Here is a 12517-nt window from a genome sequence, read left to right on the forward strand (position 1 = left end):
TTGTTTGTTTGTTTGTTTGTTTGTTCGTTTTATGTAGTCAGTTTTCCTGTTATTGCGTTCTTCACGTTATATGTAAGTTCGTGTCCAGGTCTGTTGACTGCGTTTGTTATTTTGTAATTCTCAAGTGTTTCGTGTTCATATCATTTAAATGAATTCATTATGACTGCATACCTCGATGCGTATTGGTCCGACCCATGCTTCTCCTCTTCGGATGAAGAGGAGGAGGAAAGCCGTTACATCAGTAGCCACATCCTAGAAGCAGATTCAAATGTCAACAAAACACTGTTCATATGATTGGCCTTCAAACCACTCAGTCTCTGCAGACAAACTTGAAAATACATGGGTACAGAGTGTAACTATAGAACATTGTGTGATTCTGTCCTGCGTCAGACATAGTAAAACAAGTGCAGGCTCCTGAACAAGGCTACATGGTGTAACTAAAACATTGTGTTGTGTGTGGCACATGTCCTAACGCTGACACATTAAAGAACACATATCTGTCATACCTGACGCTCCTCTCCTCCTGTCTGTCCTCCCTCCCAACAGTCCCCCCCACCATCCTGAAGCTGGATGAGCCCGAGCGTCGCCATGAAACCTGCATAGAGTTCACTGTGCGTGGCAACCCCCAGCCCACCCTGCGCTGGTTCCACCGGGACAACGAGATCTCCCCCAGTGACTATATCCGCACTGAAATGGATACCTACCAGGACTACCTAGAGGGATGCCTCAACTTCAAGGACCCCACGCACCACAACAACGGCAACTACACTCTGGAGGCTAGCAACTTCCTAGGAGTCACCACCAAGACAGTGTATGGACACTTCCTCAACGCCCCATTTCCAGACGGTAGGTAGATTATACTAGCTAAAGTACCTATGCTGTATATAATAGTACAGATATATAGTAGCTTCATACCTGTGACCTTTCATTAATCCAACATGATATTGGATGGATCAGTGGAATCGATGAAGCAGAGCTGAAAACTGTTAAGAGAGTCACTGAGAACCAAGTTTTACTGACTTATTAACAGGGTTATTGATGAATATAGGATATTCTCTCTTTCTGTTAGACCTCTATTAATAAATGGGATTTATGTACACTACTTGTCAAAAGTTTTAGAACACCTACTCATTCAAGGGTTTTTCTTTATTTTTACTATTTTCTACATTGTAGAATAATAGTGAAGACATCAAAACTATGAAATAACACATATGAAATCATATAGTAACCAAAAAAGTGTTAAACAAATCAAAATATATTTTATATGTGAGATTCTTCAAATAGCCACCCTTTATCTTGGCATTCCCTCAACCAGCTTCACGAGGTAGTAACCGGAACGCATTTTAATAAACAGGTGTGACTTCTTAAAAATTAATTAGTGGAATTTATTTCCTTCTTAATGTTTTTGAGACAATTAGTTGTGTTGTGACAAGGTGGGGGGGGGGGGGGGTATACAGAAGAGCCCTATTAGGTAAAAGACCAAGTCCATATTATGGCAATTACAGCTCAAATAAGCAAAGAGAAATGACAGACCATCATTATTTTCAGTCAATCTGGAAAATTTCAAGAAGTCGCAAAAACCATCAAGCGCTATAATTAAACTGTCTCTTATGATGACTGCCACAGGAATAGAAGACCCAGAGTTACCTCTCCTGCAGAAGATAAGTTCATTACAGTTACCAGCCTCAGAAATTTCCGCCCAAATAAATGCTTCACAGAGTTCAAGTTACAGACACATCTCAACATCCACTGTTCATGGAATACTGTGGTAAACGGGCCTTCATGGTCGAATTGCTGCAAAGAAACCACTACTAAAGGACACCAATAAGAAGAAGAGACTTGCTTGAGCCAAGAAACACGAGCAATGGACATTAGACCGGTGAAAATTTGTCCTTTGGTCTGGAGTCCAATTTGGAGATGTTTGGTTCCAACCACCGTGTCATTGTGAGATGCGGTTTGGGTGAACTGATGATCTCCGCATGTGTATTTCCAACCGTAAAGCATGGAGGAGGTGTGATGGTGTGGGGGTGCTTTGCTGGTGACACTGTCAGTGATATATTTAGAATTCAAGGCACACTTAACCAGCATGGCTACCACAGCATTCCGCCGCGATACGCCATCTCATCTGGATTGGGCATTAGTGGGACTATAATTTATTTTTCAACAGAACAATGACCCAACACACCTCCAGGATGTGAAAGGTCTATTTTATAAATTGGACTGCAGAGTGAAGGAAAAGCCGCCAACAAGTGCCCAGCATATGTGAGAACTCCTTCAAGACTGTTGGAAAAGTGTTCCAGGTGATGCTGGTTGAGAGAATGCCAAGAGTGTGCAAAGCTGTCATCAAGGCAAAGGGTGGCTATTTGAATAATCTCAAATATATATATATTTTTAAATTTGTTTACCACTTTTTTGGTTACTACATGATTCCATATGTGTTATTTCAAATAAATAAAAATAAAATATAATATGTGTTATTTCAAAGAAAAACCCTTGAATGAGTAGGTGTTCTAAAACTTTTGACCGGTAGTGTGGAGGTGAAGATACGATATTATTGGTGATGTTACTTTGTGTTCTTCTTTTTGATTTTAAATGCTTTATATGTAGATTTTCAAATGTAAGAGCGTAGAGACATTTAGAACAGTACAACATCCCCAGTCCTTCACCCCCCTACCCATCTCGCGACCCTCCCTGTCAAGGCATCATACCAAGAGAGTACAAAAACAATAGCAATAAATAATAACAATAATAGTAATACAATGGTAATTACAACAGCACTGCTGACATTAAAACTGTTTTCTATTAGCAGCTCCAACAAAATGTGAACATCTTGGCCATGTTCTGTTATCATCTCCACCCGGCCACCCCTCATAGCCTGGTTCCTCTCTAGGTTTCTTCCTAGGTTCTGGCCTTTCTTGGGAGTTCTACACCTGCATTGCTTGCTGTTTGGGGGTTTAGGCTGGGATTCTGTACAGCACTTTGTGACATCGGCTGATGTATATAAATTTGATTTGATGATTTGGCTTATAACAGTGCCCCTGAATCCTGGTCCGGTGACCCAAAGTGGCACACCCCAGCCCCAGCATCCAACACACCCGACCCCAATCAAGGGTTGAGGAAAATGTGTTATCAACAAAAAAATACAGATCTTATGCCAGAATTCGAATGCAGACTTGCAATGCTGTGAAAGATGATTGGATGTTAACGGGAAGAAGCAGCTTTCTTGGTAAAGGCTAAAGTGATTTCGGAATTGGGACCCGATTTTAAGGGATCTCATGATAATGGGATTCAACACATGGATGCCGAGGTTCATAGGCAGTGGAGAGCACAGTAACGAGACAGGAAATGTTGAAAGGCTTGACTGTAACTCCATGACAGCCCAAGTTGGATCAGCTCAAGTGTAGAAACCTAGTAAACACATTTAGATATACACTACATGACCCAAAGTATGTGGACACCTGCTCAAACATCTCATTCCAAAATGATGGGCATTAATATGGAGTTGGTCCCCCCTTTGCTGCTGTAACAGCCTCCACTATTATAGGAAGGCTATTCACTAGATTTTGGAACATTGCTGCGGGGACTTGCTTCCATTCAGCCACAAGAGCATTAGTGAGGTCAGGCACTGATGTTAGGCGATTAGGCCTGGCTCACAGTCGGCATTCCAATTAATTCCAAAGGGGCTTTGTGCAGGCCAGTCTAGTTCTTCCACACCGATCTCAACAAACCATTTCTGTATAGACCTCACTTTGTGCACGGGGGCATTGTCATGCTGAAACAGGAAAGGGCCGTCCCCAAACTGTTGCCACAAACAAGCACAGAATCGTTTAGAATGTCATTATATGCTGTAGCTTTAAGATGTTCCTTCCCTGGAACTAAGGGGCCTAGCCCGAACCATGAGAATCAGCCCCAGACCATTATTCTGTCTCCACCGAACTTTACAGTTGGCGCTATGCATTCGGGCAAGTAGCATCTCCTGGCATCTGCCAAACCCAGATTTGTCATTCGGACTGCCAGATGGTGAAGCATGATTCATCACTCCAGAGAACGCGTTTCCACTGCTCGAGTCCAATTGCGGCGAGCTTTACACCACTACAGCCAATGCTTGGCATTGCGCATGGTGATCTTAGGCGTGTGTGCGGCTGCTCTGCCATGTCATGAAGCTCCTGAGGAACAGTTATTGTGCTGACTTTTGTTCCAGAGGCAGTTTGGAACTCGATAGTGAGTGTTGCAACTGAGGACAGGCGATTTTTACGCACTACGCGCTTCAAGCCCTTGGCGGTCCCGTTCTGTGAGCTTGTGTGGCCTACCACCCTGTGGCTGAGTCATTGTTGCTCCTAGACGTTTCTATTTTACAATAACAGCATTCACAGTTAACCGTGGCAGCTCTAGCAGGGAAGACATTTGACTAAATGACTTGTTGGATAGGTGGCATCCTATGACGGTGCCACGTTGAAAGTCACTGAGCTCTTCAGTAAGGCCATTCTACTACCAAGGTTTGTCTATAGAGATTGCATGGCTGTGTGCTCGATTTTATACACCTGTCAGCAACGGCAGTGGCTGAAATAGCCGAATCCAAACATTTGAAGGGGTGTCCACATACTTTGTATAAATAGTGTATTTGTTGACCAGTAGTAAAGTAAAACATTTTCTTCTTTAAACATGCCTACATTTGTTGAATACATCACTGACGAATCCTTTTCTGTCTTCTTTTCCTACAGATTATGGTGATTATGGTAAGTGATTTTATAAAACAGTCAACAAGAAGTAGTACCATAAGACAAATTGTACCATTATATGTAAGAACCAGGAAGTCTCTAGCTGAATAAAACGTGATTTAAACGATTCTAGGGGGTTATGGTAAGTGATTTCTATTTTAAGACCGTCAACAATAAATGTAGGTAACTGCCAAAATAAAGGCAACACCAATATAAAGTATCTTAATAGGGCATTGGGCCATCATGAGCTGCCAGAACAGCTTCAATGCACCTTAGCTTAGATTATACAACTGTCTGGAACTCTATTGGAGGAATGCGACACCATTCTTCCATGAGACAGTCCATCATTTTGGTGCTTTGTTGATGGTGGTGGGAAATGATGTTTCAGGCAACGTTCCAGAATCTTCCATAAATGTTTAATTGGGTTGAGATCTGGTGACTGAGACGCACACATACAGTGGGGAGAACAAGTATTGGATACACTGACGATTTTGCAGGTTTTCCTACTTACAAAGCATGTAGAGGTCTGTAATTTTTATCATAGGTACACTTCAACTGTGAGAGTCTGTGAAAAATCCAGAAAATCACATTGTATGATTTTTAAGTAATTCATTTTTATTTTATTGCATGACATAAGTATTTGATCACCTACCAATCAGTAAGAATTCCGGCTCTCACAGACCTGTTAGTTTTTCTTTAAGAAGCCCTCCTGTTCTCCACTCATTACCTGTATTAACTGCACCTGTTTGAACTCGTTACCTGTATAAAAGACACCTGTCCACACACTCAAACAGACTCCAACCTCTCCACAATGGCCAAGACCAGAGTGCTGTGTAAGGACATCAGGGATAAAATTGTAGACCTGCACAAGGCTGGGATGGGCTACAAGACAATAGGCAAGCAGCTTGGTGAGAAGGCAACAACTGTTGGCGCAATTATTAGAAAATGGAAGAAGTTCAAGATGACGGTCAATCACCCTCGGTCTGGGGCTCCATGCAAGATCTCACCTCGTGGGGCATCAATGATCATGAGGAAGGTGAGGGATCAGCCCAGAACTACACGGCAGGACCTGGTCAATGACCTGAAGAGAGCTGGGACCACAGTCTCAAAGAAAACCATTAGTAACACACTACGCCGTCATGGATTAAAATCCTGCAGCGCATGCAAGGTCCCCCTGCTCAAGCCAGCGCATGTCCAGGCCCGTCTGAAGTTTGCCAATGACCATCTGGATGATCCAGAGAAGGAATGGGAGAAGGTCATGTGGTCTGATGAGACAAAAATAGAGCTTTTTGGTCTAAACTCCACTCGCCGTGTTTGGAGGAAGAAGAAGGATGAGTACAACCCCAAGAACACCATCCCAACCGTGAAGCATGGAGGTGTAACGAACGTCGTCGATCTTGGCTAACAACCTCCTTCCCTCAGTAAGAGCATTGAAGATGGGTCGTGGCTGGGTCTTCCAGCATGACAACGACCCGAAACACACAGCCAGGGCAACTAAGGAGTGGCTCCGTAAGAAGCATCTCAAGGTCTTGGAGTGGCCTAGCCAGTCTCCAGACCTGAACCCAATAGAAAATCTTTGGAGGGAGCTGAAAGTCAGTATTGCCCAGCGACAGCCCCGAAACCTGAAGGATCTGGAGAAGGTCTGTATGGAGGAGTGGGCCAAAATCCCTGCTGCAGTGTGTGCAAACCTGGTCAAGAACTACAGGAAACGTATGATCTCTGTAATTGCAAACAAAGGTTTCTGTACCAAATATTAAGTTCTGCTTTTCTGATGTATCAAATACTTATGTCATGCAATAAAATGCAAATTAATTATTTAAAAATCATACAATATGATTTTCTGGATTTTTGTTTTAGATTCCGTCTCTCACAGTTGAAGTGTACCTATGATAAAAATTACAGACCTCTACATGCTTTGTAAGTAGGAAAACCTGCAAAATCGGCAGTGTCAAATTCTTGTTCTCCCCACTGTATATACAGTCGTGGCCAAACGTTTTGAGAATGACATATTCATTTTCAAAGTTTGCTGCTTCAGTGTCTTTAGATATTTGTCAGATGTTACTACGGAATACTGATATAATTACAAGCATTTCATAAGTGTCAAAGGCTTTTATTGACAATTACATGAAGTTCACGCAAAGAGTCAATATTTGCAGTGTTGACCCTTTTTCAAGACCTTTGCAATCTGCCCTGGCATGCTGTCAATTAACTTCTGGGCCACATCCTGACTGATGGCAGCCCATTCTTGCATAATCAATGCTTGGAGTGGGTTTTGTTTTTTCACCTGCCTCTTGAGGATTGACCACAAGTTCTCAATGGGACAAAGGTCTGGGGAGTTTCCTGGCCATGGACCCAAAATATCAATGTTTTGTTCCCCGAACCACTTAGTTATTACTTTGCCTTATGGAAAGGTGCTCCATCATGCTGGAAAAGGCATTGCTCTTCACCAAACTGTTCTTGGATGGTTGGGAGAAGTTGCTCTCTGAGGATGTGTTGGTACCATTCTTTATTCATGGCTGTGTTCTTAGGCAAAATTGTGAGTGAGCCCACTCCCTTGACTGAGAAGCAACCCCACACATGAATGGTCTCAGGATGCTTTACTGTTGGCATGACACAGGACTGATGGTAGCGCTCACCTTGTCTTCTCCGGACAAGCTTTTTTCCGGATGCCCCAAACAATCGGAAAGGGAATTCATCAGAGAAAATGACTTTACCCCAGTCCTCAGCAGTCCAATCACTGTACCTTTTGCAGAATATCAGTCTGTCCCTGATGTTTGTCCTGGAGAGAAGTGGCTTCTTTGCTACCCTTCTTGACACCAGGCTATCCTCCAAAAGTCTTCGCCTCACTGTGCGTGCAGATGCACTCACATCTGCCTGCTGCCATTCCTGAGCAAACTCTGTACTGGTGGTGTCCCGATCCCGCAGTTGAATCAACTTTAGGAGACGGTCCTGGTACTTGTTGGACTTTCATCAGCGCCCTGAAGCCTTCTTCACAACAATTGAACCGCTCTCCTTGAAGTTCTTGATGATCCGATAAATGGTTGATTTAGGTGCAATCTTACTGGCAGCAATAGCTTTGCCTGTGAAGCACTTTTTGTGCATAGCAATGATGACGGCACGTGTTTCCTTGCAGGTAACAAAGGTTGACAGAGGAAGAACAATGATTCCAAGCACCACCCTCCTCTTGAAGCTTCCAGCATGTTATTTGAACTCAATCAGCATGACAGAGTGATCTCCAGCCTTGTCCTCATCAACACTCACACCTGTGTTAACGAGAGAATCACTGACATGTCAGCTGTTCCTTTTGTGGCAGGGCTGAAATGCAGTGGAATTTTTGGGGGTGAATTCAGTTCATTTGCATGGCAAAGAGGAACTTTGCAATTCATCTGATCGCTCTTCATAACATTCTGGAGTATATGCCAATTGCCATCATACAAACTGAGGCAGCAGACTTGAAAATTAATATTTGTGTCATTCTCAAAACTTTTGGCCACGACTGTACACTTTAACCTCCTATGCTCCTTTGAGACCCCTCTTTCAAAGTCACTGAGATCTTTTCTTCTAGCCATGGTAGCCAAAATAATGGGCAACTGGGCATTTTTATACATGACCATAAACATGATAGGATGTTAATTTCTTAATTAACTCAGGAACCACACCTGTGTGGAAGCACCTGCTTTCAATAGTCTTTGTATCCCTCATTTACTCAAGTGATTCCTATATTTTGGCTGTTACCTGAAGTACCATGACATAAATAGTACCATGACATCTATTTAATAAACAGTGACAAAATGGTAATGGGAGCTTACATTTGATTTCATGTAAATCTTCTGATATTTACTACCCTAATTCCAAACAGTTGTTCCTACCATACACTGCCTACATTTGCTGAGTAGGACTCAAGGTTATAGCTAGACGCCTCTCTCGTTGAAGGACCAACAGGCTCTAGAAGGGCATTTTCATTTAGTCTTTAATCTGTTCTAATTTAGGAGTTAAATGTAGAGGCACGCACAACCACTGATCTTCATCCCCAGGCCCTCAAATTGACATCATGCCGGAGCTTCATTGGGATATTCCATGCATAATAAATCCTGAATGCGGTCGGGAGAGAGTGACAGATTGTTACTGTCAGGGCTGGAAATGATGTTGGATGAGTGTACTTGGTGGTAGGAAGACAGGGAGAGGAAGAGGGCAGGCAGAAAAGGACAGATGGGTTTGTCAGATACACTCAGCACAGTTCTGTTCTATTCTGTTCCACTCCTCTACACTTCACCACACTGTGGCCTGTTAGCAGAGAGCATGATGGGAGGGAAACCCAGGGGAATTAGTGTCTCCATAGAAGTGGAAACAGATGAGGAGAGACTAGAAAAGGTCTCAGTTTATCAGAAATGGAAGCAGAGCTGTGAAGGGCAACAACCCAACTAACACTACACAGTTTATAAAGCATTAAGCATAACATCAGTTAGCTGCATGGATTGTGGGTCTGCGCTGTAATTCTTTCATCTGGTACATACTGGAGCTCAGGGTTGGACATAAAAGTATGTGAAAACGTTTATTGTTGGACATAAAAGACTGAAAACACCAGCAAATCAGCTCCAAAAAAACATTTTTTTGGGTAGGGGGGGTGGATCTGTTCGCACACATAATACACAGAGTGTACAAAACATTAACACCTTCCTAATATTGAGTTGTACCCCAACCTTTTGCCTTCGGGTTGGACTCTACAAGGTGTCGAAAGCGTTCCACAGGGATGCTGGCCCATGATGACTCCAATGCTTCCCACAGTTGTATCAAGTTGGCTGGATGTCCTTTGGTTGGTGGACCATTCTTGATACACACAGGAAACTGTTGAGCATGTAAAACCCAGCTGTGGTGCGCCTGACACATACTATCATTCCCTGTTCAATGGCACTTACATCTTTTGTCTTGCCCATTCACCCTCTAAATGGCACACATGCACAATCCATGTCTCAAGGCTAAAAAAACATTCTTTAACCTGCCTCCTCCACTTCATCTACACTGATTGTGGCATCATAAGGGAGCATAGCTTTCACCTGGATTCACCTGGTCAGTCTGTCATAGAAAGAGCAGGTGTTCTTAATGTTTTGTACACAGTGTATTTGATCGTATACACATGTAAGCAAAACTTGAAATGGGCTGAATGGCCCGTGGCTGAATGTAGTTGATGATCCCAGCTGTAGGCCATACCCACCCTTCTACCCTGCCATCACGGATTACAACTCTGAATGTTAATCTTCATGCCTATGGCTTGTTCAGAATTATAGTGTAGACTGCATGTTATGTTTCAGGATATACTATACAGAACATACAGTATAACTCAAGGTTGTCAGTCAGTACTTTCATAAATAGGACCAATATGTTCTTTGTTCTTCTTCACAGGGACTCCTACACCGACCATCACAGTAACACACAGGCCCGAGGAGGACACGTTCGGGGTGAGTTTGAGAACACTGTGGTGCTGTACTAAGTGGCTGTTTAAACCTAGTGGAGCTACAGCCTGCATACAGCACATAAACATCTTCTTTTTCCTGGGAACAACAACAAAAAGGAGGCTTTAGTTTCAGCTATTTTAATCTGTTTATTTTCCTTTTATTTTTCACTCCCTTGCCTTGTAGCTCCCTCCTATCTGCCTTTTCCCTTGTGGCCACTGTGTTTAACAACTTCTTAAGAATGTAATTTCGCTCATCTTTGTGCTGTAATTGGTACAGGTTAGTGTTTTTTTTCGTCAGGAATCTTGTTCTGGAAGCAGCTCTGCAGAGTGGTCACTAGCTGGCACAGCCACAAAGTCATAAAATCTGATTTTAACCTTAACCACACTGTTAACCATACTGTCTATCCCTGACCTTAAATGAATACCTAAAAGCACATTTTTAATTTTATCAAATTTTACAATATAGCCAATTTTGACTTTTGAGCTGGCCTATTTAAGGGGAAATCGCTCAGTTCTGCCTCCAGGACAAGAAGACTCATGACAATAAACATCAACCTGCATAATTGACTGGATGGAGATTATTTGCTCATTTTAAGGTTTTAATGGGGAAGAGAGCATTGACATGGGAGGAGAGAAGACTTCCACTTCATTTTGTGTATCTTTGTATTGTTTTTTTGCCAGTGGAGAACGGCACATAGAGGCATTGTTAATGTGCAGAGAGTGCCCTAAAAGTTTTTTTTGTTGAAGTAACTTATGTAAACCTCAATAGTCTACTGCACATTACCATATGATAAAATGCATTCCCTTTAATTTTCAGTAGTACATTGCACTACTAATCAAGTTTTCACAAACCCTGCATTCAGGCTTTATGCCTGTTGGCTTTTCTGTACTTAAGGTAGACATCTTCATTGTGAGATCTACTCTCACTAAACCCTGTCTTGTCCTGCTCCAGGTGTCTATTGCTGTGGGCCTGGCTGGATTTGCCTGTGTCCTTCTTGTTGTCCTATTTGTTCTCATCAACAAATATGGACGGCGGTCAAAGTTTGGAATGAAAGGTAAGAAACACTAAGTGCTCTTCTGAAAGGAAGTTAGAATAATTTAGACCTTGTTTTTTTAGATAGCACCTCAGCTGTAAAAATATAAATTATACTGGGTTTGTGCTTCTGTGTCCCTTTCATGCCAAATACCTTGTTGTGTTATCTTTCTATGCCATACCTAGTCCACTTTCACATACAGTACACAGCTGTAACATTACACTCGAAAAGGTGCTATCTAGAACCAAAAAGGTTAGTCGGCTGTCCCCATAGGATATCCCTTTGATAAACCATTTTGGTTCCATGTAGAACCTTTTCCACAGAGGGTTCTACATGGAATCCAAAAAGGTTTCTACATGGGACCAAAAAAGGTTATCCATGGGGACAGCCGCAGAACCCTTTTGGAACCCTTTTTTCTAGAGTGTACTTACAGTGGGGAGAAGAAGTATTTGATACACTGCCAATTTTGCAGGTTTTCCTACTTACAAAGCATGTAGAAGTCTGTCATTTTTTATCACAGGTACACTTCAACTGTGAGAGACGGAATCTAAAACAAAAATCCAGAAAATCATATTGTATGATTTTTAAATAATTAATTTGCATTTTATTGCATGACATAAGTATTTGATACATCAGAAAAGCAGAACTTAATATTTGGTACAGAAACCTTTGTTTGCAATTACAGAGATCATACGTTTCCTGTAGTTCTTGACCAGGTTTGCACACACTGCAGCAGGGATTTTGGCCCACTCCTCCATACAGACCTTCTCCAGATCCTTCAGGTTTCGGGGCTGTCGCTGGGCAATACTGACTTTCAGCTCCCTCCAAAGATTTTCTATTGGGTTCAGGTCTGGAGACTGGCTAGGCCACTCCAGGACCTTGAGATGCTTCTAACGGAGCCACTCCTTAGTTTCCCTGGCTGTGTGTTTCGGGTCATTGTCATGCTGGAAGACCCAGCCACAACCCATCTTCAATGCTCTTACTGAGGGAAGGAGGTTGTTGGCCAAGATCTCGCGATACATGGCCCCATCCATCCTCCCCTCAATACGGTGCAGTCGTCCTGTTCCCTTTACAGAAAAGCATCCCAAAGAATGATGTTTCCACCTCCATACTTCACGGTTGGGATGGTGTTCTTGGGGTTGTACTCATCCTTCTCCCTCCAAACACGGCGAGTGGAGTTTAGACCAAAAATCTCTATTTTTGTCTCATCAGACCACATTACCTTCTCCCATTCCTCCTCTGGATCATCCAGATGGTCATTGGCAAACTTCAGACGGGCCTGGACATGCGCTGGCTTGAGCAGGGGGACCTTG

At 42.7% G+C, this 12517-nt stretch overlaps 1 protein-coding gene across 7 annotated transcripts in view; it reads left to right on the forward strand.

The window, feature by feature from the left end:
* LOC129867202 (NT-3 growth factor receptor-like) overlaps window positions 1–12517 on the forward strand; it is a 300196-nt gene that overhangs the window by 165611 nt on the left and 122068 nt on the right. For all 7 annotated transcript variants that reach the window (XR_008761586.1, XM_055940439.1, XM_055940443.1 and 4 more), the window contains exons 8-11: window positions 547–846; window positions 4722–4736; window positions 10119–10174; window positions 11123–11225. Coding sequence is in view for 6 of the 7 variants with exons in the window: in XM_055940439.1 (XP_055796414.1) it covers window positions 547–846; window positions 4722–4736; window positions 10119–10174; window positions 11123–11225 (474 nt within the window). In the remaining variant the exon portion in view is untranslated. The remainder of the gene's footprint in view (window positions 1–546; window positions 847–4721; window positions 4737–10118; window positions 10175–11122; window positions 11226–12517) is intronic.

Source organism: Salvelinus fontinalis, chromosome 12, assembly GCF_029448725.1.
Source record: "Salvelinus fontinalis isolate EN_2023a chromosome 12, ASM2944872v1, whole genome shotgun sequence".
Lineage (NCBI taxonomy): Eukaryota > Metazoa > Chordata > Actinopteri > Salmoniformes > Salmonidae > Salvelinus > Salvelinus fontinalis.